This window comes from Heteronotia binoei, chromosome 15 (genome assembly GCF_032191835.1).
Source record: "Heteronotia binoei isolate CCM8104 ecotype False Entrance Well chromosome 15, APGP_CSIRO_Hbin_v1, whole genome shotgun sequence".
Classification (NCBI taxonomy): Eukaryota; Metazoa; Chordata; class Lepidosauria; order Squamata; family Gekkonidae; genus Heteronotia; species Heteronotia binoei.
Window position 1 is genome coordinate 42719858 of NC_083237.1, and position 27242 is coordinate 42747099.

Sequence of the window (27242 nt, forward strand, 5' to 3'; positions counted from 1 at the left end):
AACATTGTTATGAAGATAAAATGAAGAAGAAATGGAAATACTTTCAAGGACAGAGCCTGTACTGCTTCATTGTAAAACACTCATTCTTTTTACTAGGAACTTCCATTCTCTTGTCTAGATCAAACATCTGCTCTCCTGTTACCTGTAATTTGGAGAATTAGACACATTTTTATAGATATGTTAAGAAGAGCCTTGCTGGCTCAGACAGTGGTCCATCTAGTCTAGCATCCTGTTTCACACAGTGGCCAACCAGTTCCTTGGCTAGTCCAACAACAAGACATAAAAACCAAGGTATTCCCCTGATGTTGACTTCTGGCACCAGTATTCAGAGGATGGCTGCCTCTAATAAACTTCCAGGACTGACTTCAAGGCTTAAAATATCACTATATATATGGTACCCCACTGAGCTTTAGCATCTAACCTCAGCTAACAAACTAAATATTGAAAAGAATGTGCATGTTTGCCCCTTAGGACAAATTTAAAAACATCAGGATTGTAGTACCTGTTATTAGGTTCTGGAAAATGGTATTTTTGTCTTGTGCTTTTCACTCTGATGAATATTAATTGATAGTAAAACAAAGGGTGGTAGATTCCCACCAGGTTTTCTGCTCAATCCTGCCCAGCCCTCCTCATTCCTAGTGATCCTATTCTAGATGGCATGTGTTCATACAAGTTCCATAATCCTTCATATAGTTTTTTGGGGTTGTCAGAGAGGTCCTACATCCTTTTTCTTCCAGCAGAAAAGCTGGTTGGATTCCCCCCCACTGAGTCCCCATCCTCCAGATAGTGACTGGAGATCTCTTTAGATTACAATTGACCTTCAGGTAACAGAGATCAGTTCACCTGGAGAAACTGGGTGCCTTAGAAGGTAGACTCCATGGCATTATCACCTTTGAAGCCCCCCCCCTTTTAAAACATGCCCTCCTCAAGCTCCATCCCCCAAATATCCAGGTATTTCACAACCTAGAGCTTGCAACCCTCCCCTCAGAAATAAAGAGGATGTAAAGAGTAATAAGGGCTGAATGTGAATTATCCAAATAATCAGTGTCATGTTTTTCATACTCCCATAAAACCCCATTCGTAAGAGAATAAAAATTCTGGACTTAACGTTCTACAGGCAGTAATGCATTTATACATAAATTTATGCTGTTGCCATACATTTATTGAAAACCCTCATTCTGGCTTCAATTACCTCTTTGTTCCTCAGACTATATATGAGAGGATTGACCAAGGGTGTCAAGACAGTGTAGAAGACAGAGAACACCTTATTCAGAGCACTCAGTGTGTTATTCTTGGGAAGCATGTAGACTACCATTACAGTACCATAGAAAATGGTCACAACAGTGAGGTGAGAAGAGCAGGTGGAAAAGGCCTTCTGCCTGCCAGTGGTGGATGGAATTCTCAGGATGGTGACTACAATACATACGTAGGAAATGAGGGTCAGCAGGAAGGGAGGCAAAGTAAACACTGCAGCCAGGATGCTGGTGACCACTTCAGTCATTTGGGTATCACTGCAGGACAGTTTCACCATAGGGGTGAAATCACAAAAGAAATGATCAATCTCATTGGGGCCACAGAAAAATAGCTGGGAAATAAAATAAATAACTATATTGTTAGCAAGGAAGCCACTGAACCAGGAACCAGCAGCTAGCTGTAGACAAATACGGCAGTCCATAAGATTTCCATAATGCAAGGGTCTACATACCGCTAAGTACCGGTCGTATGACATTGCAGTTAAAAGGTAACATTCTGTCCCCAATAAGAAACCGAAAAAATAGTACTGAACAATGCATTCATTCACAGAAATGGTTTTTCCACCTGCAAAGAAAGTCGCTAACATTCTGGGGAGGATGGTTGAGCTGTAGAAGAATTCCAAACAGGAGAGGTTCCCCAGGAAAAAATACATGGGGGTGTGAAGGTGCCGATCAGTTATAACAAGGGTGATGATGAAGAGATTTCCGACAATGGTTATAATATAGATTGCCAAGAATAAGAGGAAGAGAACTATTTGTGTTTCAGGCTGATCTCCAAATCCCAAGAGCAGAAATTCCTGGATGACTGTTTGGTTTTCCGTTCCTTTCTTGGCCATAGTTTCTAATACATCTAATAGAAGTGAAACAAACTGTCAAAAGATAAGATCAAACACTTTTCAGTCCTAAGCATCTCAGGGTAAAACCAAGCTTAAATTAGGGGGAGGAACAAGTTTCAAAATGACTTCCTGGACACTGCTAAAAGCTTTTCATCTTTGGAGTCAAGCTCGGGGGTGGGATGTGGGGTTCCAGACTGATAGTCCATTAGTCCATCATCCTCATACATACTGTGGCCAGTCAGATGGCCCCAAAGACCTATGAGTAAGTCAAGAAGGACAAAAATCTCTCCCTGTTGATGTCCCCACACCAGTATTCCAAGGGTTACTACTTCCAAAAATAAGGGCTAGATTCCAATAGCACCAATAAGATTTTGAGAATATAAGTTTTTGAGAGACAAACACCCTCCCACCTTCTGACTGGGATATGTCAGCCAATATGGATACCCTCTGAAACTAGTTCTGAACATGAGGGCTCCATTTAGTCATTGTGGTAAATCTCTGATGATGTATCTGTCATTCATAATTTACTGTTTTTCACTGTCTTGTCACTACGTTGCTGTAAATATGCTGTAATTTTAGGCATGTTTGCTACAGAAGAGTGGAACCACTTTGGGATCTACATCTTGGAATAAAACTTCTGTTCAGTTTATGTTTTCTTCATAATAACGGAAGAAATAAATATGAATGTAGTGCCTGTGGTTAAAAGGCAGGCAAGTCACAAAAGAAGGAAATAGAACAACTAATAATGAACCAGTGTTTGATTTGTTGATCTGTGTTTCTGTCACTCAAATCATGAAGACAAAAGGAAGCTTTGATCATCCAGCAGGTGAAAATCTAACACTTCTCTTTGTATGTTGCATCTTTCTTTACCATATTTTGTATCCCTTCAGAGGAACAAGTGTTGATTCATAGCAGATAAAGATCTGGGCTGTTAATTTTTATCTATTGATCTGAATTATTTCTTTAGAGAGTTACACCTCGCTTTTCTTCCCAACAAAGACCCCAAATGGCTTACAACATCATCCATTGTATCCTAACATCAGCATCCATGCTATGGGGTAGGTGCAGCTGAGAGAGAGTGACTGGTTCAAGGCCACCCAATGAGCTTCCACAGCAAACTGGAAGATTTGAACCTGGGTATCCCAAATCTTAGTCCAACCCTCCAACAACTACACCACACTGGCTCTCAAACAGTCATAAAACAACATCTTCGCAGTGCTATAGTATCTGATCATTGCCAAAGACCAGTTAATTCAAAAATGCTGTTAAGCAATCTTGAAAAGATCTTTTGCTCACCCAATTCTTATGTGCTTCCCTCTTTCTGATAATTAGTAATGGTACTCTCTTGATGCATAGAACAGTTACCATCCAAAGACAACCAGTTACACATTTGTAAATTCCCTTCCCTATCCACATCTTTGACCATGTACTCAACTGCCGGGATCCTTATATTTGTGTACAAAGATTCTCTCTCCTGATACTATCAGTCTGATTGCTGATGTCTGGGGAGTTAGTGTCTCCATTTCACCTTCGATAATAATTGCTTGTTGGGTTAGCTGTTTCCTTGTGCAGCATGAACAAAGTCCACTGGTAAAAGTTTTTGTGGGAAAACATTGATTGTCAGCCTGGCTGGGGGAATTGTTAATGAGAATGTATAGTAGCAAAATATAGTTTGCAAAGGTAGAAGAGCATGTTTAGGCAGTGTGTCTAGTGATGATACAGTAATAAGCATAATATTCTGGCAATGACTAATAGGTGCTTATGACTCAGAGCTCTACCTGTGCCACATCTATGAAAGATGGTACTCATTGTAAAATGAAGAAGCATTATCCTATTAATCTCACAAGCAATAATGAAGGGTGTAATAAAAGCAAAGTATAGTCAGGACTTTTTTTAAGCAGGAACGCAGTTCCGGCTGACTTGGCATCAGGGGGTTTGGCCTAATATCCAAATTAGTTTCTGCTGGGATTTTTCCACACAAAAGCCCTGTGTGAAACAGTGGTGACATCAGGGGGTGTGGCTTAATATACAAATGAGTTCCTGCTGTGCTTTTTCTACCAAAAAAGTCCTGATCATGTGTTCTATAAAGACCCAAGAAAGGATGACAACTGTAACATTTTAAATTGAATTTGTAATCTGTTTATTGGATATTAGAATACTAAGCACATAGATCAATGAATATTCAGCATGTAATTATTATCACACTGTGCATTACATTACATACTAATGATGAATGTAACTTCAGTTTATTTTAGAACAATTATGTGTCATATAGGCAAATGTCAAAATAATCTAATGAAGAATTATAATAGTTTGCACTAAACTACACTGATCAAAATTATTGCATGTGGTTTTTGGGGAGTCAACAAAGGACCTCTTAAGCTTCTCCATTTGCAAATTTAGATTATGTCAAAATATAATTCCAGGATTCTTCCTTTTGTTTGGTGCAAATTCCTTCTGCATATTTCAAGTCAGGGGGTTCTAAATTTCTTACCTGAATCAGTTTGAAGACAACTCATAATAAATTGTGCAAAGCATGTAAAGCAGGTGTGCTGTGCTAGTAATTTTCTTCACAGAAAATGGACTCTTCCAAGGATAGAAAATTGAATGGTCAGTTAATGTCACATAAGCATATTTTCAGATGCCCACACACACGGGGAAAGGAGGAAGAGACAAGGGTGGAGAAGTGACTGAAAGAGGGTTCCTGTATATTTGTGTGTGTGATATAAGTGCTGCTCCTCTGCCCATGTGAAGAAGCAGTGCACGTGTACTTGTGAGAGCTACTGTCATGAATGATCACATGTGACTAGGAGAGTTGTAGTCAGTGGTGTGGCTTACTTCCTCGAGCAATCTGCTCTGTAAGTATATGCATTTAGAATTCTGCCAGGTATATATCTGATATGCAGTCTTGTATTAACTGCAGTGGAGTACATTTTAGGTATATTGTAGACCACCTTACCATAACTTTACTCCTCACCCTGCAGGAGCAATCTGAGGATAACAAAAAAGGGATATCCTGCTTACCTAGTATACTATTGGAAGCATCTGAAAAACTGGAAAGATAACAATAAAAATGGGCATAATAGCCTTTTTTTAGGCATTATATTTCAGGCATTCATGCAAAATTAGATCAGGTGCTACCTGCAGTCTTCTAAGGTGTGGTTACCATTTAATCTGAATCAAGTGCTGTGCATTATGAATAGTACAAACTGGTAACCACAGGATCACAAGTAGCACAAGCTCCAGGTTTGTACAACTGGATACCCCAAAACATGATGTCAGAAAAAAGCTATTGTGTCTACGATAACAATGAAAATCCTATACTTCTCAGAATTAATGTATTTGGAATGCTTTTCATATCTGTATAGTGCAGTTCAAAAACTATCTAATATGAAGATGAGAAAGGTCTGAAATGTACCTCCAGCTATGTGATATAAAGTTAAAAACCATCTGTAAAATAATTATGGTGTGATATATAATTATAGTTCTGCTATTACAGTGAAAACACCTTGGGAAATCCAGTTGTAATGATCCAGTTTTGCTCCATCCTAGCGTGGCATGGTGGGTTTTCCATTGGTTCCATTCAAAGGCCTAAAAAAAGGGGAGATAAGATTAAGGCACAGTGCAGACATAAATTAGTCAGGCCAATAATGATAGGAATTCCTAGAGAAGTCACCCTGCCACATTTTTGGAGGGGCATTGCTCTTTAATGTCCCCTGTAGTTATAGATCTATCCATACCAGGGCTTTTTGTGTAGAAAAAGCCCAGCAGGAACTCATTTACGTATTAGGCCACACCTCCTGACATCACCATTGTTTCACACAGGGGTTTTTTGTAGAAAAAGCCCAGCAGGAATTCATTTGTATATTAGGCCACACCCCCTGGTGCCAAGCCAGCTAGAACTGCATTCCTGTGCATTCCTGCTCAAAAAAGGCCTTGATCCTTCCCCCTTTTCAGAACCTGCTCTCACTTTATTGGAAACAGCCTGGAAGCAATATAAAGGTTCAAAAAGCACAGCCCCACAAGGCTGTTCTAGAAACAGTGTCTTCCCTGACAGGTGGAAGCAGGAGTAGGAGAAAATTAAGATTGAAATATGTTAGAAGGACTGAGGAATGGGATGGATTTCTCTATCCTTCCACTGCTGCCAGACCTTTAACCTCTCTTTCTGTCTCTCTCTTCACACACAAAGTCAGAAGTTCATGGGACATCATGGTGAGAGGGAACAGTTTAGAAATCCTCTCCCCCAGATTATCCCTTCCTACATAAACCAATGAGCTTTCAGCAGGCTTTCATCTCTCACACATAATTCTTTTTTCTTTACCTAAGTTGTGGCTATACTCAACATACTCAACCTTGCCTCCTGGAGTGTGTTCAGTCCTCAGTTGTGCATTTTGGGGTCTTTTTATCCCCAGTTTCTTTTGCTTAATCAATGAAGTCAATTTTTTCTCATACTTGGTGTAGGTAGAGGCCCCCTCACCTTGCTTGTTGGTAGCTCCACTGTTGCTATCACAGGGGCCAGACAGTTTGCTGCTAGATGTAGGGACAGAGATCTTCCTCCCTCACACATACATTGGCTCAAGATTGTGTGTCACACTCCAGTGTGATTAAAAATGGAAATCAGAGTAAGTCTATGTGGATGGAAATGGCTGTTTTTAAGAAGTCTGGGGGAGTCTGAAAGTGTCAAAATACAATCTGGTTGCCTCATTTATCAAATACTTTTGATCTATTCTTATTGAGGCTCTGTAGATCCAGCATTTGTTTGGTGGAGTGGCTATCTTTTATCCACAGGTCATTGAACATCTGTTTATGTATTTGAGGTCACACATTAAACAGATTTAAACTCATTGAAGCCCACAGATTTAGATGGTTTAAGTATAATTCTGTTATGCTGGGACTCTCAGCTGTAAAATGCTTTTAAAGTGGCAGAATCTGGAGTAGTAGTTATAATGCCAGACTAGGTTCTGGGAGACCCAGGTTTGAATCCCTGCTCTGCCATGGAAGCTCACTGAGGAAATTTGACCCAGGTTCTTTCTCTCAACATGACGTACCTCAGAGGATTGTTGTGAGTATAAAATGGAGGAAGGGAGAATGATGTTATATACTGCTTTGGGTCCCAAGTGGGTAGAAAAGTGAGATATATATAATAAGGGGCAGGGCTCTTTTTTGAGCATGGGCAAAAGCTGCATGGGCTTTTGACCAGGGCTTCAGCTCAAAAAAAGGTCTCCGGCAGAGGGAAAGCACTAGGCAACCACGTGTTCCCAGACTATGAGCTCCATTCTCTCTGCCTCCTCAAGCCTCCAACAGGCTTGCAAAGAGAATGAGAGACATGGAGCTGCCCATGAGTGGCCCCTCCCCAGGAGAAGTTGGGCCTGCTACTGCCCACTCCACCTCACATGGCTCTCTCTCTAGCTGTGTTGGGAGGGGGGCAAAACAAGATCTCTCATTAGGCTGTGTGAGAACACACATCCATGAACTGAAGCAGACAGCACTTTATTGTTCTGTGTCAATATGAGGAAAGTAACTTACTGAATGGGTGACATCACTTCTGGTGATGTCAGGGGGCATGGCCAAATATGCAAATGAATTCCCGCTAGACTTTTTTTTAAAAAAAATAAAAGCCCTGATGAGGGAGTAATTGTTATTTGTTCAGTTCAGTGGGAGATATAGTCAAAAAGTTCTTTTGCTTCTTTCGACTGGAGATGCCAAGGATCGAACCTGAGACCTTCTGCATGCCAAAATGTTCTGCCATTGAGCCACAACCACTGGGGATACCAAACTGAGCAGACAGAGGTCCAATCACTTCCACAGTCCAGTACACTCCAATACTGGCATGGCTGTCATTAACTATGAAATACAGGCTGTCATTAACAAAGACTACTTGGAAGAGTCTCAGAAGCCATTTTTCCCCCAAGAGTAAATATACCTTGTACAATGTACATGATTATCATCTGATGTATTATAGTGCCATCCTAAATAGATTTAGTCTCTTGTAAGTCGATGGAAGCCAATGAGCTAAGAAGGTTGTAACTCTGTTGAAGATGAGGACTATTAACTACTCTGGTAATACAGATCCCCGTTCTTCTGATATAACATTCTATGGCTGAGATCACACACGCTAAGTAGTGCACTTTTAATTCCATCAGCTGGCCTTCCTTGTTGTGACATCATGCTTTGCAGCCTTGTTGTGACATCATGTTTCACTATGGTGCTATCTTATTTATTATTACCATCATTTCTTCTTGGGTGAAAAATTATTTTATTCTGTAAAGTGTGCCCTTCCTGTTATTTTGTTCTTGGTTTGCTAATTTTATTGTATTGTTTTTAAATTTAAATTGTAAGTTTTTATTGTTGTTCAGTTTATGTTGTGATCTGCCCTGAGCCTGTTATGGGAAAGGGCGGAATATAAACCTACTAAATAAATAAATAAATACTCTCAGAGAAGTCACTGAGCAGCAACAGTGACAGAAGACACCACATGGGAAATTTACAGTCCAATCTTCAACAGAATTGCCCCATTCAAACCCATTAACTGCGGTGGGTTTAGACGGTTGTTGCTCTGTTTAGGGCTGCACTGTAAATCAGTGGTATTGTATTCGATGAAATTCAGCCTTTAATATTCACCTTTTACATTGGCATCTTCTTCTCCTCCTCCTTGGATCTTCAATTAAAATTTGGGGAAAGAAAATAGCAAATCACTTTATTAATACACATGTCATTATAATGAGAGATACCTATGTAAATATAACCTTTAAGTTTGTAAATATATTATGAATTCCTTCACAAGCTCCACTTCCTCCCCAGCCCTCTTCCAGGGTTGAAAGGAAGTTGACTTACCACAGCACACTGTAAAGGTGATCACCAAGGTTATGAAGAGAAGGAAGCAGCCACTAGACAAAGGAATCCAGATGTATGGATCACAGGGGAGCATCAGACCATCATATGGATCTATGAAGGCATGAAGAAAGCACACTGAATATGAAGCCTGAACATATTTATTTAGGATTTTCTCCCCTTTCTCACCTTAGCTAGACTTTCTCCATTTAGAACCACAATAGGACAACAAACAATATCTAAAAACTGATTTACAATAATCTCAAAAATCAGCATTCAGAACCATATGTAACTGTTAGCCCTTGTAAGCAAATATGTTTTGCGTCATTTTCTCAAAGTGTAAAGAATGGTCATAACCCCAACCAATTCAAGGAGCCCATTCATGGGTGTAGATGCCACTGCCAAAAGACAAACTAAGTATGGAGTGGTGGCACTTTCAACCTGCTTGCTAGTTAGTAAGAAGTAATCAAGAAGTAATTTTTCTCAGGATTCAAGAGGTCACGGGAGGTTAGATCCAGGCACCTTTGTCAATTTCCCTCTTTATTACATTCCTTTTTCCATGCAGCTTTTGCTCATGCAAGACTCAGAAGACCAAGCAAAGGAAACAACTCTTACTCTCTTATGATACAAAAAGATGATTTTCCTATTGCATTCCCCATTCTTAATGTTATTTTGTGTTCCACTATCATAGAACTTAACCCTTGTATGCAACATTTGGAACAAAAAAGCACAAATGTCACTTCTTGGATGTCAAAGTAGGAGTGGTCAGAGACATCTCAATTTTTGCATTCCTTGAGTTGGACATCATGAAGATTTCCATATGCACAACCATCTTTGGGCAAGCGGAAGTGATAACATTACTCACTTTCTGTATGCACCAAGCGAAAGTGATGTGTCCCTGGTATATTTTCCATTTGCACAAGACAGAGCTTAACATATTTCTACAGATACAGTTTCAATACTCAATGAAATAAAATTAAGCATTTTGCATTTTATTGTTTCATATGCACATAAATTAATTTTATTAAAAACTAATTATACCATTGTATTTAGTAACAGGAAGTTCTGATCAGCATCCCAATCTGAACTGGCTTCACCATGCACTCACCCCATGGTTGATTGTTCATACTATTGCTGCAATTCAACCATGGAGCAGCCATGCAGGTGGCATCTTTTTTTTGTTTGTCTTTTATACATGCAGATAAGCATGTAACAGAAACACTGGGTCCTTTCTGACAGCTCCACAATACCTCCACAAGTACAGTTTGGTGTAGTGGTTAAGTGCGTGGACTCTTATCTGGGAGAACCAGTTTTGATCCCCCACTCCTCCACTTGCAGCTGCTGGAATGGCCTTGCTCAGCCATAGCTCTTGTAGTTGTCCTTGAAAGGGCAGCTGCTGTAAGAGCTCTCTCAGCCCCGCCCACCTCACAGGGTGTCTGTTGTGGGGAAAGGTAAGCTAAAGGAGATTGTGACCATTCTGAGACTCTGAGATTCAGAGTATAATGCAGGATATTTTCTTCTTCTACTACTACTGTGGCCCCTTCCAGCCTCATTGACTGTGCCTCTCTTCCTTGGTGTACATGAGGGAGAACATATAAGTATCATGCAGGCTTACAGGAGAGTAGTCCCAATGACATATAGGGTTGCCAAGTCCCCTGCTTTCTGGAGTGGGGGACTTCCTTGTGCATGAAGCACGTGCACAGTGTGATGACATCACCCAGAAGTGATGTCATCAAATGGAAGCACTTGTAAGAAAATACCCCTAATTTCAGAACATCTTAGTCACCCGTCTGGTTGCCAGGGTGCCTGGAGACTTAACTCACACACATCTGCCAAGAGAACATGGGTTTTGTCTACCAGATTGGAAAGGACTTATGAGTATTAACAGCCACAACGTTACAGCAGCAGCACTCCTTGTTTCTGGAGGAGTGTTAGCCGGGAGAACAGATGGGTTCCAGTCATTCTGTGGGATCACTATCTTGGCCGTTGCAGTGGAAGAAGTTGCACTGCCAGGAGCTATCCAGGCAAGTGGTTTCCAGCCTTGACCATAGAATCCACCTTGGAAGGCTAACACTAGCAGCAGCTATCTTCCTGCAGTGCCAGACTCCTTTACAGTGAAGCGGGAGGCTCACGTACTCAACGGATGTCACCTATGATGAGGCCATCAAGCTTATCTTAGGCATGGATCCTAAGACCACCTAAGCCTTTGTCCAACGGAACCCAAGACAAAGACTGGTGCCAATGGAAGACTGAAGAAGAGGAAGAACATCTTCACCCAGAGCCAAGTTCCTTTGGGTAGACCGGGTGTTACCTTACGTAGCAATTTGGCCATCTATTGTCACCTTTTTAGATAAGTTTGATAGTTTTAATGACCCCCCCACCCCAGTAATTTTTCACATTCTTTCCCTTAATGGCCATCCTGGAGCCTCCCCCTTCACCCATTGTTACCTGGAAGTCCAATCAGGTAACTAAGACCAAGTCTGCTCATTGGCCAGATATGAGCATCCAATCAAGGGCTGCCAATTAACTTGCTAATGGCTACCGCATAAGTCCAGCCCTTATGGTCATTGCAGAGCCTCCCCTTTTCCTGAGGTCATGTAACAGCTGACCTCCTGTCATCCGCTCCTGTACCTCCCATCTCCTAAGGGTTCAAGGTAGTCCTTATAACCTGTGACAGGTGTGCATCTAGCTGTACCCCAGTTCAACTGTCTAGATACATCCCCGATTCCTGATCAGTTGAGGGTCCCTTTCCCCCTAGTCTTCGTCTGTTGCCATTAGAGCCTTCCTTGAAGACTACGATCAGTAATTATCACCCTGTTTGTCCATCCTTGTGTTGTCTCTGCAACTCTCTCTGTTTTTATTAGGACTGTATGTGTGTTGTATATTTTCATTGCCTTGTATGTGTGTGCTAGATTTTTCTGGAATAAATTTTAATTGTTTTACTTAATTAGCGTCCATGGTAAATTTAAGCAATAATTTCTGGACGTGTATCCTGAATACATAGATTCTAGATCCTTTTTAAGCCAGGTGCCCACCTGTCAATTCCCCAACCTCGTTTTGAGGGCATTTTGGCTTACATGCCTGTGTAGGGCCACTCTAGGCATTTCTGGGGAAACTCTATGATGTCCATCATGGGATGCTCTCAAACAGCAACTCTGAATCCCTTGCCCAAAAAAACTGGGAGCCAACTAGAGACTGTTTCCATGACTTTCCAAGAAACAGGAGAAAGGGTTTTAAGGGGGATTTGCCACTCAAAAACAATTCCTTTGGGGGCTCCAAATCCTCACAGAGTATTTGGGTGCAGAAACATGCAAGTGGTGATTCAAAATCCTGGGGTGAAGATCCATTTAGTCACACATCACTGACTGATTTTTTTTTTTTTAAAGGATGCAAAAACAGAAGGGAAGGTTCAGACTTCCCAAATGGGTAGACTTCACAACAGGGGAGTTCAGACAGCAGGAAATGCAGGGTGAAAGTGCTGACATTCATAAAAACTGGACTTTCCCCAGTGTCAAATAACAACAATTTGAAGACAGGTCAAAACAGGGTGCCAATGACTGGGTGATGGGAGGCAGATGTTGCTGTCTGTGCACTTAAATCCAGAAGGGAACAACAATGACATTGGATCAAACTGCTCATCTGACTACAGACCTTGAAAGACCAAAGTTGATCTTCTCACACGGGAAGGCAATGGCAAACCTTGTCTGTAGGTTTCTTAAAAACCCTACAAGACTACCGTGTCAGTTATGACTTGACTACACTTTATACACCCACAAAGTTGTGGGGGAGGACTCAGCAGCAGTTTTGACCCCAGAAGCTTATATTTGTGGAGGCTTCTTTATTCTCTCATCCACTTCTGACTGACCCCAATATCCTTCTATGGAAATTCACATTTAAGAACACAAGAAGAGCTCTGCTGGATCATACCATTGGGCTCTCAAGTCCAGCATTCTAGACTCATGTAAGAGGCAACTAGTTTCCCTGGAAAGCTAACAAACGGCATAGAGGTCAAGGTCTTCTCCTAAGGTTCCTCCTAGCACTGGGTTTCAGATGTTTCCTGCCTCTGAATAGGAAAGTTCCTTTTACTCATCATGACTAGTAGCCATCTCCTCCATGAACCTGTCTAACTGCCTTTTAAAGCAATCTACACTTGTGACCATAACTACACCCACTGGCAGTGAATGCCATAATTTAATTACTTGTTAAATAAAGAAGTGTTTTCTTTTGTTTGTTCATAGGGCTGCCAAGCAAGGTCTGGGCAAGGAATCCCCTGCCTGGGAGGTTCCCAACCTTCCTCCTATAATGCCTAGAGCAGCTCCACATGGGAGCTGCCACTTTTATGACATCACTTCTGGGTGATGTCATCATGCCATGCATGTGCTTCGTGTGCAAGAAAGTCCCCCACTCCAGGAAGCAGGGGACTTGGCAACCCTATTTGTCCATCCATTGGTTATCCCTGAGTGTAATATTATGAGAGAGGGAGAAAAAGCTCTCTATTTCAATTTCTTCCACCCCATGCATGATTTTATGAAGTTCTACCATGTCTCCCCTCAGCCTTCTTTTTTCTAAACTGAAAAGTCCCAGACTCTTCAGCCTTTCCTCATAAGAAAGGTGAGCCAACTACTTAATTGACTTGTTTGCCCTCTTCTGTACTTTCTTCAGGACCTTCTCCAGGATTGCAATATCCTTTCGGAGATATGGTGACACACAAAAAGATAGGGAAATACTGGAACACCGCAGAAGAATTTACTTCTCAACAGTAGAAGAAAGCATGTCATTAAAAAAACAGTTGGACCTTTGGGACCAGTTATAAAGTGCATATATGTAGAAGCATAAGAACTACATTCACATACCTGTAACTGTGTTCTCTGAACATTTATTGGGTTCACTGGTGATGTGTCGATCATTGGGGTTTAGGGGTTTTGGAGCATGCTGTTGGGTTGTGGGAGCTGGGGTGGTTGTCACTGTGAAGAAAATCAATTAGCAGACTTCATGGGCGTTGCAAGATATGAAGAGAAAGAAAAATGTGATTAAGCACCAACACCCTTTTAATTTAATTATTTATTAATAGCCCTCCTTTCTCACTGAGACTCAAGGCGGGCTACACAGCATAAAATGATCAACTCGGATGGAAGATCAGGTAGGAACTTTTTTGCATCTCCTACAGTAGCTATTAAAGGTTCTTGAAAGAGCTTACCTGGCAGGAAGACTGGGAGCCTTTTGCTGAGGTGTAAGGCTTGGTTGTGAAGGACACTGCAGCTATAAATGCCTTCATCTTTAGCCTTGAATGCTTTCACTGTCAGTTTGTAACTGCTGCCACTTTTTGAGATTTCATAGTCTTGATTATCTGGTACTGGTTTTGACCTTGAACTAACGTATAAGATGGATTTGGGACTGTGGTCATTTTTCTGAAGGATCCAGTATACCCCAGCATCTGAATATTTTGCTTCACAATCCAGTTCCACCCGGGCATTGATGGCTTCAGGAGGTTTACTAATCATCTTAATTTTCATAGTAATAATTTGGGAGCTGCAGTAGCCTGGGGAGAGAAGAGACATCCAAAGAGCTTGTTTTACACACTGCTGTCAAAGCTTGGCTAACCTTTTCTCTCAATCTGGCCCAATTTCCATTCTAACTACAGACCCTATCCCACATGACTTTTCTGCCTTGAGAAACCACGATCCTGGGTAAACCCTTTTTGGGTGATCAGAGTTCCTCCTTCCCTTTTCACTGATAGAAAGGCTGGGAAGACTCAACTTGTTGTTCTCAAGGTCTGATTAAATGTTTATTTCATTTATACCCACTTTCATCCCCAGTGTGGTCAAAGTGGCTTAAAATATAACCTCCTCCTCATTTTATGCTCACAACAACCCTGTGAGGTAGGTTAGGTGGGTGACTGGCTCTAGGTCATCTGAACAGCTTCCATAGAACTGTGGAGATCTGAACCTGGGTCCCCCAGATACTAGTCTGTCACTCTAACTAGTGCACCATGCTGGCTGTCATTGAAAGAAACAAATCTTTTAAGCACATTAACACATTTGGTCTGCTGACTGATCCTGAAATGTAAAGCAGCACTATATGTAAAAGTACTGATCCACCCATCCTGATGCAGGTGAACCTGCATTGCAAAGGAGTCTCCCTTAACTTTCCATAATTAGAAGGATTCTCTTACAAATTTATCTCCTGTTTTGATGTATTTATTGCTTCAACTTGTTCCCCCTTAGTTAAATCCATGCAGTTGTTGACCCCATACACTTAACCTGTTGTTCCTGTTTGATTCCTTGCTTTGTTCAACGGCTTCAGACCAATACACCTGCCCACTTGGATCTATCTTCATCATGTTATATCAGCTTGAGTGGTTTGTTTCCATCTTATTATATCTGAAGAAGCATGTGTTACACACGAAAGCTCATCCTTCTCTTACTACAAGGCCTATTGTAAGTTCTCGGAGGATTGGCTGCTTCGGGGGGCGGGAGGTGGGGTGAAGCTCAATATGAAAAAGAGTTCCTGCTACAAAAAAAGGCCCTGGTTGGTCTTAAAGGTGCCACTGGACTCTAACTTTATTCTATTGCTTCAGACCAACATGTCTGCCCACCTGGATCCATATAACCCTTAACCCTTTTAGGGTAAAGGCATTATTCCACTGAAGAAAGCAACTCAACCATAAATATATTTATCTGATGCAAACTCAGTGTATTTCAGTGGGATTTTCTTCCAGGTAAGGATCCCAGCCAGGTAGCAGATCTTGTCTGTCTAGTCCAACCACTGTAGTATGGATGCTAGTTTGTACCTTGGCAGTTTAGCAGCTGTTTCAATGTAACATAGAATTGAAATACTTTTGCCTGTCAATTTAAAATTGTTGGGATCCAACCAAATTTTCTGTTGATATAAAAGGGAGAGGAGTTCATTTTTACCATTCAAATTCTCCCTGCTGAGGATCATGAAACTGCTGGGGATCATGGGACTTGCATGGGCAAAACTTAGTTGGAGGGCTGTTTTAATAGGTATAATCACGAAAGCTAGCTGGATCCCATCCAATGATAAAATAAAGAAATAGCCTTATAGCTGTAGCTTCAGAGAGAAGCTGTGTTGATCTGCAGGATTCCAAGACTGATGGTGATGGAGGAGAAGGAGAAGGAGATTTATACCCTGCCCTTTACTCAGAGTCTCAAAGTTGCTTACAATCTCCTTTTTTTCTTCTCCCTACAACAGACACCTTGTAAGATAGGTAGGACTGAGATAGCTCTTTTGAGAACTCCTCTTGAGAGAAAGCTCGAAGACTACTATGATAGGCCCACGGTCACCCAGCTAGCTGCATGTGAAGGAGCGGGGAATCCAACCCAGTTCTCCCAGATAAGAATCCATGCAATTAACCACTACACCAACCGGCTCTCCAGATGCCTGTATCCTCCATGGTGCTTCAGAAAGGTCATCCACCAAATAAAAAAAAATTAGTTTATCAACTGTTTGCCTGCACATCTATTAACTGTGTGTGTGAAGTGCCTTCAAGGCACAGCCAATTTATAGCAACCCCAGCAAAGAGATTTCAAGGCAAGTGAGAAGCAGAGATGCTTTGCCATTGCCTTCCTCTGCAGAGTCTTTCTTGGTATATTTCCGAGAAGTGACACTGCTTAGCTTCTGAGATCTGATGAGAATGGGCTATGCCATGCCCAGTTCCCTCCCACATGTTTACATTAATTCAACATGTGTAATATTTTTAAGGATCTTTAGTTATGCTAAGTTCACTTGAATAAATTACACAGATGTCTTATTTCTGGTATGCAATCCTCATTTAAAACTCAGTGGCCGTGGTCTAGCATGTTAAAACTGATTTCAGGGGTCCTGGACTCTCCTGTACAACCTTGTTCTTCACTGTAGCTACAAATCAAAGATTTGGTTGAAAGAAAAACTCACAAGCAAAATTGAGCGTTCTTGGACTGGGGACAATCTGTTCTACTAATCCATAACAAATGCTTTAAGTCCTCAGAACCAAACATTAATATTTTCATATCTTATTTGAAAGCCTTCCTGTTTCCAGTTTTACTACCCTGTGCCATTCTGTTAGGGTTCCCAAGTCCAATTCAAGGAATATCTGGGGACTTTGGGGGTGGAGCCAAGAGACTTTGGGGTGGAGCCAAGAGCAAGGTTGTGACAAGCATAATTGAACTCCAAGGGAAATTCTAGCCTTCACATTTAAAGGGACCAAACACCTTTTAAATGCCTTCTCTCCATTGGAAATAATGAAGGACAGGGCTCATAGAACTGGACCCCCTGGTTCAATCTTTTTGAAACGTTGAGGATGTTTTGAGGAGAGGCACCGGATGCTATGCTGCAAAATTTGGTGTCTCTGCCTCAGAAAACAGCCCCCAGGGCCCCAGATACCCACAAAGCAATTCTCCACTATACCCTATGGAAATTGGTATCCATACAGAATAATGGAGTGCCCAGCAGACATTTCTCTTGCCCTGCCCGCTTTCTGATGACCCTGAAGTTGGGGAGGGCCCTCCAAACCGAGGGATCCCCTGCCCCCACCTAGGGATTGGCAACCCTACCTTCTGTGTCACCGTAATGAGATTATACAGCATATCCCTTTCTACAAATGTGTGTTTATCCCCAAAACTACAGATGCATCTCAAGTCCTCTTATTTCACTGGTGTTGTAGATACAACCAAGCTGTGCTCACAAGCTGAGTTTGAAATTGATTCTTTAAAAAAGTTAAAAACCATTTGAAAGAGGGGTCATTGCTCGTACCATGGGTACATATCCCAATTTCTCTTCAGGCAAATAGGTTTCAGAAGGTTTTTGTAATATTAAAAACACAAACCACTTTGTCTGGCAGCAAAAGTAGGAGAAAAGATCATTTATCTTCTTGTCCTTTACTCTGCTAAGCATTATACATATTGGTGGTGAGAAGTAATGAATAAATAAATGAACAAACAGTGGCTCTCTCAAATTATTTTTAGTTCTGCCTCTTTCCTGAATACACAGCTCATACGACAGAACTGCAGTACTTGTCCTTAAGCCAAGAAATTCAGTTTCAGTTTATTTTGGAAGCTCATTTTAAAAAATCTTACTTCATTTTTAATATATTCACTCTCTTTGTTCACTATTAATTAATAATTTCCCTTGTCACTAGTTATTTAGTTTGGCCTTCCTGTCAAATAGCTCCGTTCAAATGACATATCAAATTATTGCACAAAGTTTGAGTCCTTTTGCACCTTTAAGACCAACAGAATTTTGTTCAAGGAATAAACTTTTGTCAAAAGAGAGAGGTGGATTCCAATTACCAGATCTAAAATTGTATCATGAAGCAGTTTGTTTAGTATGGATGAAAGAATGGATAACATTGTTAAATAAAAAACTTTTAGTGTTGGAAGGCCACGGAAATAAATTTGGCTGGCATGCATACTTGTATTATGGAAAAAAGAGGATGGATGGTCTTTTCTTTCACCATTATATAAGAAGTAATCTATTAAATACATGGATAAAGTATAAGAAATATGGTGATGAGAGGAGACCTTTATGGATAGTGCCAGCCGAAGTGATAAAGATAACGGCTAAAACAGCCGAAAAAAAATGGCTATCATATAATCAGCTATTAAAAATACAAAGTGGAAAAATAGAACTGAAAACTGCTGAAGAATTGAGTTACAAATATGATTGGTTTCAAATGCAACAAATAAAAAGTTTGGTGGAGAATGATATTAAAACCGAAGGAATGAAAGAACAAACAGAAATGGAAAGAGTTCTGCTCGGAGATAATGAGAAATTAATTTCAAAAGTATACAAATTACTTTTACAATGGTCTACAGAAGATGAAGTAGTGAAATCTCAAATGATAACATGGGCAATTAATGTAAATAAAGATGGAATCTTGGGAATATTTGTGGAAGAACTCTATGAAATTCGCAACATGCCAAAGGATTAAAGAAAATTGTTTTAAGATGATGTATAGATGGTACATGACTCCAAAAAAATTAGCAAAGATGAACAACAAGATGCCAGACAGGTGTTGGAAATGTAAAAAGCATGAAGGTTCTTTCTGCCATATGTGGTGGACTTGTGAAAGAGCTAAAATGTTTTGGCAAATGATTCAGCAAGAGATTTCTAAGATTTTGGGATATGAATTTAACAAAGTTGCAGAGACTTTTCTGCTGGGATTACAAATGGAAAAATTTCCAAAAGAAGATAGAACTTTAATATGGTACTTGCTCTCAGCTGCTAGGACATTGTATGCACAGCTGTGGAAGCAAGAAAAAATACCAGAGAAATGGGACTGGATTATAAAAGTTATGTCATGGAGTGAAATGGACCAATTAACAAGAAAATTAAGAGACTATGATTTGGAGCTTTTTAAGTTGGAGTGGAAGAAGTTCAGAAGATATGTAGAAAAAGAGTGGAAAATAAAAGGACGTTGGACAATTTTTGATAATGATTAAGTTTTTCATTTTTTAAAACAAAAGTATAATTTTGTTTTTTTAATAGTTAAAGGTACCTTTAATATTTGGTTTTTTTTAAGTAAATAACACTGGTGGGGTTAAGTAACGAGGGGAGGGGTGGGGGAAAAGTAAGATATGGGGTAGAAGAATTTCTCTTTTTTAAGTCTTTATAAGATGTAGATATAGTTTTGCTACCATATGTTACTAATAAAAATAGTTTATTACATAAAAAAGGAATAAACTTTTGTGTGCACACACTCTTCTTCAGATCTTAAATTACCATTACTAATGACACAAAGTGGCACATTTTCAATGCAGATTCAATGCAATGCAATTAGCTCTGTGACATTTTGTGAGCTTCTTTAGACCTCCACACACACATACTGCTACCCCAACAGTGCTACTTTAAGAACTCTCTTTTCAGAGTATGCTCCATTCAATACACTTAAACAGGATTCTGAGTAGACCAGCTTTGAATTGCTCACTAAGATGCCTAGCAAACTGCCTTTGAAACTTAGGGGAAGATGATAGATAGATAGATAGATAGATAGATAGATAGATAGATAGATAGATAGATAGATAGATAGATAGATAGATAGATAGATAGATAGATAGATAGATAGATAGATAGATATCATCATAGTTTATTACAGTCTCATGACCAGAATCCAGTATAAACATAATATGAAAAAATAAAAACAGACATAAAATAGACATCAAAATTTAAGAACTTTTAAAATGCAATTCCTGCAGTCTAAGAATTAATGCACAAAACTCAGCAATTGAATGCGTAATCTCTGAATTCTTATCTGATAGGAACCAATTAAGTCTTGCCTTGTTTTTATTAATATAAGCAGATCTCCTATTGACTAATGGAGTAAAAATTCTAAAATGAGCCTCCCTATAATATGGGCAACTGAAAAAGATATGCTCTACAGATTCAACCTCACTTAGAAGGCATGAGCATAGCCTTTCAGAATAGGGGATTTTATTGTACCTGCCTTGCATAACTGCAGATGGAAGGGCAGAACATCTAGCTAGAGCAAATGCCCTTCTAAAATTTCTTCCTTCCAATGAAGTCAGATATGATGCCAGCTCAATAGTGCTTTTGATATTTAACAACACCCCAAGTTTGGATGCACTAGAGATATCAGACTGTCGCTCTATGTCCTCAGTTCTATGTTTAATTAGCCCTTTAGCTTGTCCAAGTCCATAAGATAAGAGTAACTGAGGTGAAAAACCAATTCTATAAGTATGGCTGTGGACTGCCTTGAGCCAACTGGATTGGAAATCATCCTGGAAAATCAAAGGAAACAGGCCTTGTGGGTTAAAATGACCTTTCAAGCACATATAGATGGATAGAATACAAACCCTAGCTTCAAACCTGAGATTACCAGACTCCAGTCGTATCCAAGCATTGGATACGCAGTTTGGAACTTGCAGAACAGCTCTTAGAAATTTGGACTGAACTATTTCTTGTGGGGCAAAGCATGAGGAGGGTGGCCCTAGAAACATTCCATAGAGCAGTTGTGCCAATGATTTGGCCTTATATAACTTCAGGGCCACCGTGAGTTTGAAAAAATTTCAGTATGGCATTTGCTGATAGATAGATAGATGATAGATTGATAGATAGATATTAACAAACATGAGGAAAAACGACCAACCATGGTGGTACCCTACTCACACAGAATCAGACTGAGCCTCAGGATAGAAGAAACTCTGACCATTTTCTCTTTTTGCAAGCTGGTTTCAAAGGCAGGCAGAACCAAGGCTATCTGAAGGCAGATGGAGCAGGATCTACTTAGTGGAAAGGATGTGGTGTCAGCAGCCCCCCTAACGGAAGAGAAGTTTCTCTGTTTGCTCTTTATGGTGAACTAGAAATGAGCAAGACGAATCATGAAGAATTCCCAATTTGAATGAATTTATTGTCAGCAATCATTTTTTTCACTTTGCAATCAGACAGCTTTGATTATACTTGAAAATGCCAATTTCCATGTTGGTCTTCTTGTAAAGCCCAAAAGATGAGGAGGATGTGGAGGCAGATTGGGCTCCTGATTTGGTGAAGCAAAGCCTTTATCTGATGCTGGCAGGAAAAAAAATCCTCAGGCTGACAGAATGGGGATTTGTAGAAAGAGAACTGTAACACATCTGGATCCACAAAGACTGTTCTTGCAAGGGCATGATGATAATAATTGCAAACATGAAAAATAAAAGAGAAAATTAGTGAACAATCACTGCAAAGGGAAAAACAAAACTTAATGTCTCTCCTCCCTCTCCCAATAAAGAACTAATTAAAGATCATGACTTTTAGCCATTGTGATTAAGTAGAAAATAAGAAGGGCTGCAGAAACAATACAAAAAGCAGGAGCAAAATTTAAAGGGTCTGTGGGCCAGTATATAGTTTTGCCACTCTGCCCTGGATAGACTAGCACTACAATGGCACTGAACCAGCTTATTCTACTATGCAGCCAGTATTTCCATAGTTTCTGTAGATCCCTGCTCCTACAAAAGTATATATAACAAGTGGCCTAATGAACCAAGGAATGTGTACGCATTTATGCCATCTAGAATAAAACCTAGGATACATGGGTAACAACCAATTTGGAATAATAGAAGTCAAAGGGCATTGAATAAAATAGAAGAATTTTTGTTTCAGTGCCTTACCAATAAATCTTCCTAGAGAATAGTCCTGAAAGGTTTCTGATGAGATGATGGTGTTGTCTTAAAATTTGTGATTCTCCAAAGTGCCTCTAAAAAAAAAAAAGCCTACATGTTCTGACTTTTTTGCAGTAGGTAGTAGGAAAGTCAGAGCATGCTCATAACCAAAAAGAGTTGAGAGAGAAAGCAACAAACAGCAAAGACCAAAGCAGATTTACAGGTGCTTCCAGTAAAAAACAGTTGACCAGCACTCATTATGAGTCAAAGAACATATTCAGGCTGAAAACCTTTAATAATAATAATAATAATAATAATAATAATAATAATAATAATAATAATAATAATAATAATAATAATAATAATAATAATAATAATAATAATAATAATAATATTTTTTTATTTGTATCCCACCCTCCCCGCCGAAGCAGGCTCAGGGCGGCTCACAGACATGGAGAATATCATGATTACAACAATACATTGTACAGTAAAATACATTAAAATCAATTAAATTAATTAATTAATTAATTAATTAAAACCATTACACTTACAATTAAGGTGCTATAGTACAAAACCTATCGGATGTATGTCAGATGGCTGGATGTCATTTCAAGATTCAGTCTTGAAAGGCCATTTGAAAAAGGGTGGTTTTACAGGCCCTGCGGAACTGATTGTAGTCCCGCAGGGCTCGAACCTCCGCTGGTAATTGGTTCCACCAGTGAGGAGCCGTTACTGAGAAGGCCTGCTCTCGAGTTGTTTTCAATTTGGCCTCCCTTGGTCCAGGGATTTTTAAAAGATTTTGGGAGCTAGATCTCAGTGCTCTCTGGGGAATATATGGAGAGAGGCGGTCCCTAAGGTAGGCAGGTCCTCGGCCATATAGGGCTTTAAAGGTAATAACCAGCACCTTGTAATGAACTCGGAACACAATTGGCAGCCAGTGCAGCTCCCGCAGCCTAGGCTGCACGTGCTCCCACCATGGTAGTCCCACTAACAGCTTGGCCGCTGCATTCTGCACTAGCTGCAGTTTCCGAGTTCGGTACAGGGGCAGCCCCATGTAGAGGGCATTACAGTAGTCCAACCTCGAGGTGACCGTTGCATGGATCACTGTTGCTAGGTCGCCATGTTCCAGGAAAGGGGCCAACTGCTTCGCCCTCCTCAGATGGAAAAAGGTGGCTTTGGCAGTGGCAGCTATCTGTGCCTCCATTGTCAAAGGAGGCTCCAGTAGCACTCCCAAGCTTTTGACCCTGCGCACTGGTATCAGTGACGCACCGTCAAAGGCTGGTAGGGAGATCTCCTCCCCTGGTCCACCGCGGCCCATGCAAAGGACCTCTGTCTTCACTGGATTCAACTTCAGCCCACTCGACTTGATCCATCCTGCCACGGCTTGCAACGCTCGGTCCAGGTTTTCAGGGACGTCTCCAGTCCAGTCGCCCATCAGTAGATAGAGCTGGGTGTCATCAGCATACTGGTGACAGCCCAGCCCATACCTCTGGGCAATCTGGGCAAGGGGGCTCATGAAGATGTTAAACAGCATCGGGGAGAGGACTGCACTGTCTCCGTCCCATGGCCCGGGCGGAAGCCGGACTGGAATGGATCTAAGGAGGAAGTGTCATCCAAGAAACCCTGTAACTGCAACGCCACAGCCCTCTCAATAATTTTGCACTGACTTAAAGCTGGTAGTCACACTGAGTGAAATTCACTTCTGCATATGCATATACACTATTGTTCAGATTCCCTGTTAGTTGCATGCAACCCTTTCTGCTAAGAGTCCTTCTAAGTTTTTAGCTGAGAGGGAATGTTGAGGGAGATTCTCATAGGTTTCATGTCTTATTTTGAGGTATCAGTGGAAAATGAAATATGAGAATGAGGGGTTGACAACATAATGTCTTATGTGAAATTACAAACTAGGGGCGTGCTTCAATCCCTTTCCTTTTCAAAAACCCTTGAAATGTTATGTCTTATAGTTTAAGCAATAATTCAAGGTATTTGAGCCTAAACTTCTGTTCTGGAGTGCATGGAAATTGTACTTTAAGCCACAGCTTAATTTCCACACCATGTAGGCAGTAAACATGTTCAGTTTCACATATTATGCCTGTTTATAAATTATAAATTATCCCATGCATTATGCCTGCTTAATGTGCTAAGTCATCATAAATGTTTTCTTTCTTTCTTTCTTTCTTTCTTTCTTTCTTTCTTTCTTTCTTTCTTTCTTTCTTTCTTTCTTTCTTTCTTTCTTTCTTTCTTTCTTTCTTTCTTTCATTTCCAGGTTGCCAAGAGTAAGAAAAATACAAAACAATAACAAACAGTAACCTTGTGAGGCACATTAGCCTGAGGGAGTGTGACTGGCCCAGACAGCCATGCAGCATGAGCTTCATCACAGAGTACAGGTTTCAACCATGCTCCTAGTTTAATTTTCCAACCTCTTGCAGCACACTGGATTGCATATTTCAGCTCCAGGCAGCTGCTTTGAAGATGGGGGACAGGCCATAGGCAGAAGTTCCCAGATCAACCCCCAGCATCTCTAATTAAAATCATTGGGTAGTCTGTGATGGGAAAGACCTTGGGTGCGGTCACACGTCACATTAAAAGTGGGTATGTAGCACTCAAATTTCAACCGCTGAATATTGATTCGATGCAGGGACGATCAGACGAGCATCCAAGAATGCGACTCATTCTGTTGTTGAGCGATCACACATCCAATACTATCATGCTCTTTTCTTGGCGCATGCGTGATTTCTGGGAGGGGGGGTCCATTGAACATGCACCCAACTGTTTGGAGGTGGGAAATCAAATGTTGCTTCAGAGGTGGGGGAGAGGGGAAAGTTTCCAGAATTAACATTGCTGATTCAAACCAGGGAATTGCCAGGAATTACTTTCCTAGAAATTGGCAGTGACAATGGAAATCTGGAAATCCTCCACATTGAAAAAAAAAAAGATTTTTTTCCTGTTCTGAATAGTGGGATAATGTCCCCCCCCCCCCCCCCGATCCTGTGTTGATTGGAGAAGCAGAAGTGTCACCTCATATTCCTGAATGATCTGGCAATGCGCATGTCTGCTGGGGCTTTTTTTTTTTTTAAAGGTGGGAGGGGCGGTAAACATTCCAAGGGGCAGAATCACGCGTGAGCTGTCCAAACAGGAAAAAACCAATCTTGTGCTGCTTCTTTGAAAAAAGGCCAGACTTTCTGCGCTATCAAATTAATGCGGCATTGATCCACAGCAAGCCGGGATGACATTCAATTGCCAGATGTGGATGTCTGGATGAACATATTTAATCCATCAGCGAGACAGAGCTGTGTCACCACTAATGGTACGTCTGACTGCACCCCTTGACTAGCATCTCTGGAGAACTACTGCCAGTTAGAAGAAGCCATTTTGAGCACGATGGGCCAAGAATCTGATAGCATAAGGCAGCGTTCCATGACATCTAGGTGAAAAGCTGTGGTTCAGTGTTATGTGCACAAAGTCCCAGTTCAACCCCGCACCCAGAAAAGAAGTGTTGCCAACTTAAGAACATAAGAGAAGCCATGTTGGATCTGTAACATAGTGGCCAAAACCTGGAGATCTCCAAGAATTACAACTCATCTCCAGACTCCAGAGATTAGTTCCCCTGGAGAAAATGGCAGGTTTGCCTGCTGAGGTCCCTCTCACTCCAAACACCACCCCCAAATCTCCAGGAATCTCCCAAACTGAAGCTTAGAGCTCTAGGTGTCAGATAATATGTGATGTGAAAGACGTCTCCCTGAGACTCTAGGCAGCCACTATTAGTCACAGAAGACAATACTGACCTTGATGGAACAAGGCTATGACTCAGAATAAGGTAGCTTAACATATTTGTGTATATAAGGAAGAAAACTTTTTTAAAAATCATGAATGCAAACAGAATAAAATTTCTGTGAATATACAATAGGAAGGGATCGTATACCACCCTGAGTGAGACTGAGTAGGTTGATTATATGGTAGATGGATAATCAGCTTTATAAACACCATACCAGATTCTGATCATGAACATTTTGGTGACATGAAAGTTTTGGCCCCTTCAGCTATGCCTATTTTGTTTATATCAAAATGAAAAGTGTATTGTTCTATGAAGCCTCTGGTGCTTGAATTTTTTTTTTTAAAAAAAAAACCCTTTGTATAGTGTACAAAGAAACCATCTGTTATCTGGCACATTGAAGGCTTTTTAGAAAACGTTGACTTGGTGAAGAGAAGACCCTATCCAGACCACCAGTACAGCATTCTCAGGTGGTTGAACATAGCGATGGGGGGGGGGTCGTCAAAGTGGAAAACCCACCAAGCATATCTCTCAAGATATTTCAAATGTTGTGGTTTTCTTCACCACTGTGGTTTCCACCCTTTGTGAGAAGCATGTATGCAGCTGTGTACGGGGAATATGTTTTGCTGAACTTAGCAGGTGGTTCAGTAAAGTGAGTGGAAGTTTACAGTCAAAACATTCTTGTCCCATTTTTTTTTTTTTTTTGCATCCTGAAGGCCTATCATCAATGTGAGGAAGCATCATATTTATAAACAGAAGCAGATTTGAATAAAAGCTATTCCTCTCTGTTTCTCTTATCAGACTCATCAGCAGGATTTGATACAGCAGGCCATGTCATCCTGTTGAAATGCTTGGAAGTAGGATCAGTGATTAAGAAATTGGATTGGTTCAAATCATTGCTTAAAGGCAAGACATTTTTACAGTGTAGGATCTGCTGTCAGGCCTCCCCCCTGAGTACTCAATAAACAGTCCATAGTATTTCTCATGGTTCAATTTATTAAGAATTTCAGGTGAGATATACCCCAGACCTCGGTCTGAGCCAGAACTAACATTCATCAATAATATAGGTTCAGCAAAAGGCACAGCATAGTGCCCTCCCTCCCTTGTTAACTTTTCCCAACCACTGCTTTGGACTTTTGGTTTCCCTTCCCATCATGTCCAAAATTGCAGTCTTGATACAATGTTCCCAGGCAGTGGCCTCCAGACACAATATCCAGGCCCAGCAAGCAGGTGCGAAGCATGAGAAACAATAGACAACAACAGTTGTAGAAATATGCAGTAGAAAGACAAGTACAGTAAATCAGTAACCCTTTCATGGCAAACCTTTGACATCTGCCTTGTTTGGTTTCAGTGTACTCAGTCTTGTTCCCATGCTATTCAATACTTATGTAAAGGCCAACTATTTTAGCTAAGTGGCTTCCTTTTCTGGATTACTGCCTGGTCCTTTTTAACTGAA

At 40.7% G+C, this 27242-nt stretch overlaps 2 protein-coding genes across 3 annotated transcripts; both read right to left on the minus strand.

The window, feature by feature from the left end:
* Window positions 1–1141: 1141 nt before the first annotated feature.
* On the minus strand, window positions 1142–2089 carry LOC132583600 (olfactory receptor 6B1-like). Its single transcript, XM_060255221.1, has one exon. It carries the CDS (start codon window positions 2087–2089, stop codon window positions 1142–1144), a length of 948 nt encoding a protein of 315 aa, XP_060111204.1.
* A 2123-nt stretch (window positions 2090–4212) lies between these two features.
* Window positions 4213–21243, minus strand: CD8A (CD8 subunit alpha). 2 transcript variants are annotated; one of them, XM_060255917.1, is made up of 6 exons: window positions 21044–21243; window positions 14118–14459; window positions 13774–13884; window positions 8924–9034; window positions 8711–8747; window positions 4213–5680 (listed from the first exon to the last, which is right to left on the minus strand). In XM_060255917.1, exons 1-6 carry the CDS (start codon window positions 21084–21086, stop codon window positions 5638–5640), a joined length of 687 nt encoding a protein of 228 aa, XP_060111900.1. In that variant the 5' UTR covers window positions 21087–21243; the 3' UTR covers window positions 4213–5637. The 2 variants fall into 2 exon arrangements, with proteins under 2 accessions (XP_060111900.1, XP_060111899.1); XM_060255916.1 differs by having other exon boundaries at window positions 5556–5680; window positions 8924–9058.
* Between the last annotated feature and the right edge of the window lie 5999 nt (window positions 21244–27242).

Excerpts from the sequence above, each read along its gene's own strand:
- CD8A (XM_060255916.1), bottom strand. The coding sequence starts at position 21,086 with ATGGTCAGAGTTTCTTCTATCCTGAGGCTCAGTCTGATTCTGT. Across the intron at positions 14,460-21,043 it reads GAGGCTCAGTCTGATTCTGT|GCTACTGCAGCTCCCAAATT; the intron begins GTGAGTAGGGTA and ends TTCTCTCCCCAG. Across the intron at positions 13,885-14,117 it reads GCTCCCAGTCTTCCTGCCAG|TGACAACCACCCCAGCTCCC; the intron begins GTAAGCTCTTTC and ends TTTTCTTCACAG.
- LOC132583600 (XM_060255221.1), bottom strand. The coding sequence starts at position 2,089 with ATGGCCAAGAAAGGAACGGAAAACCAAACAGTCATCCAGGAATTTCTG.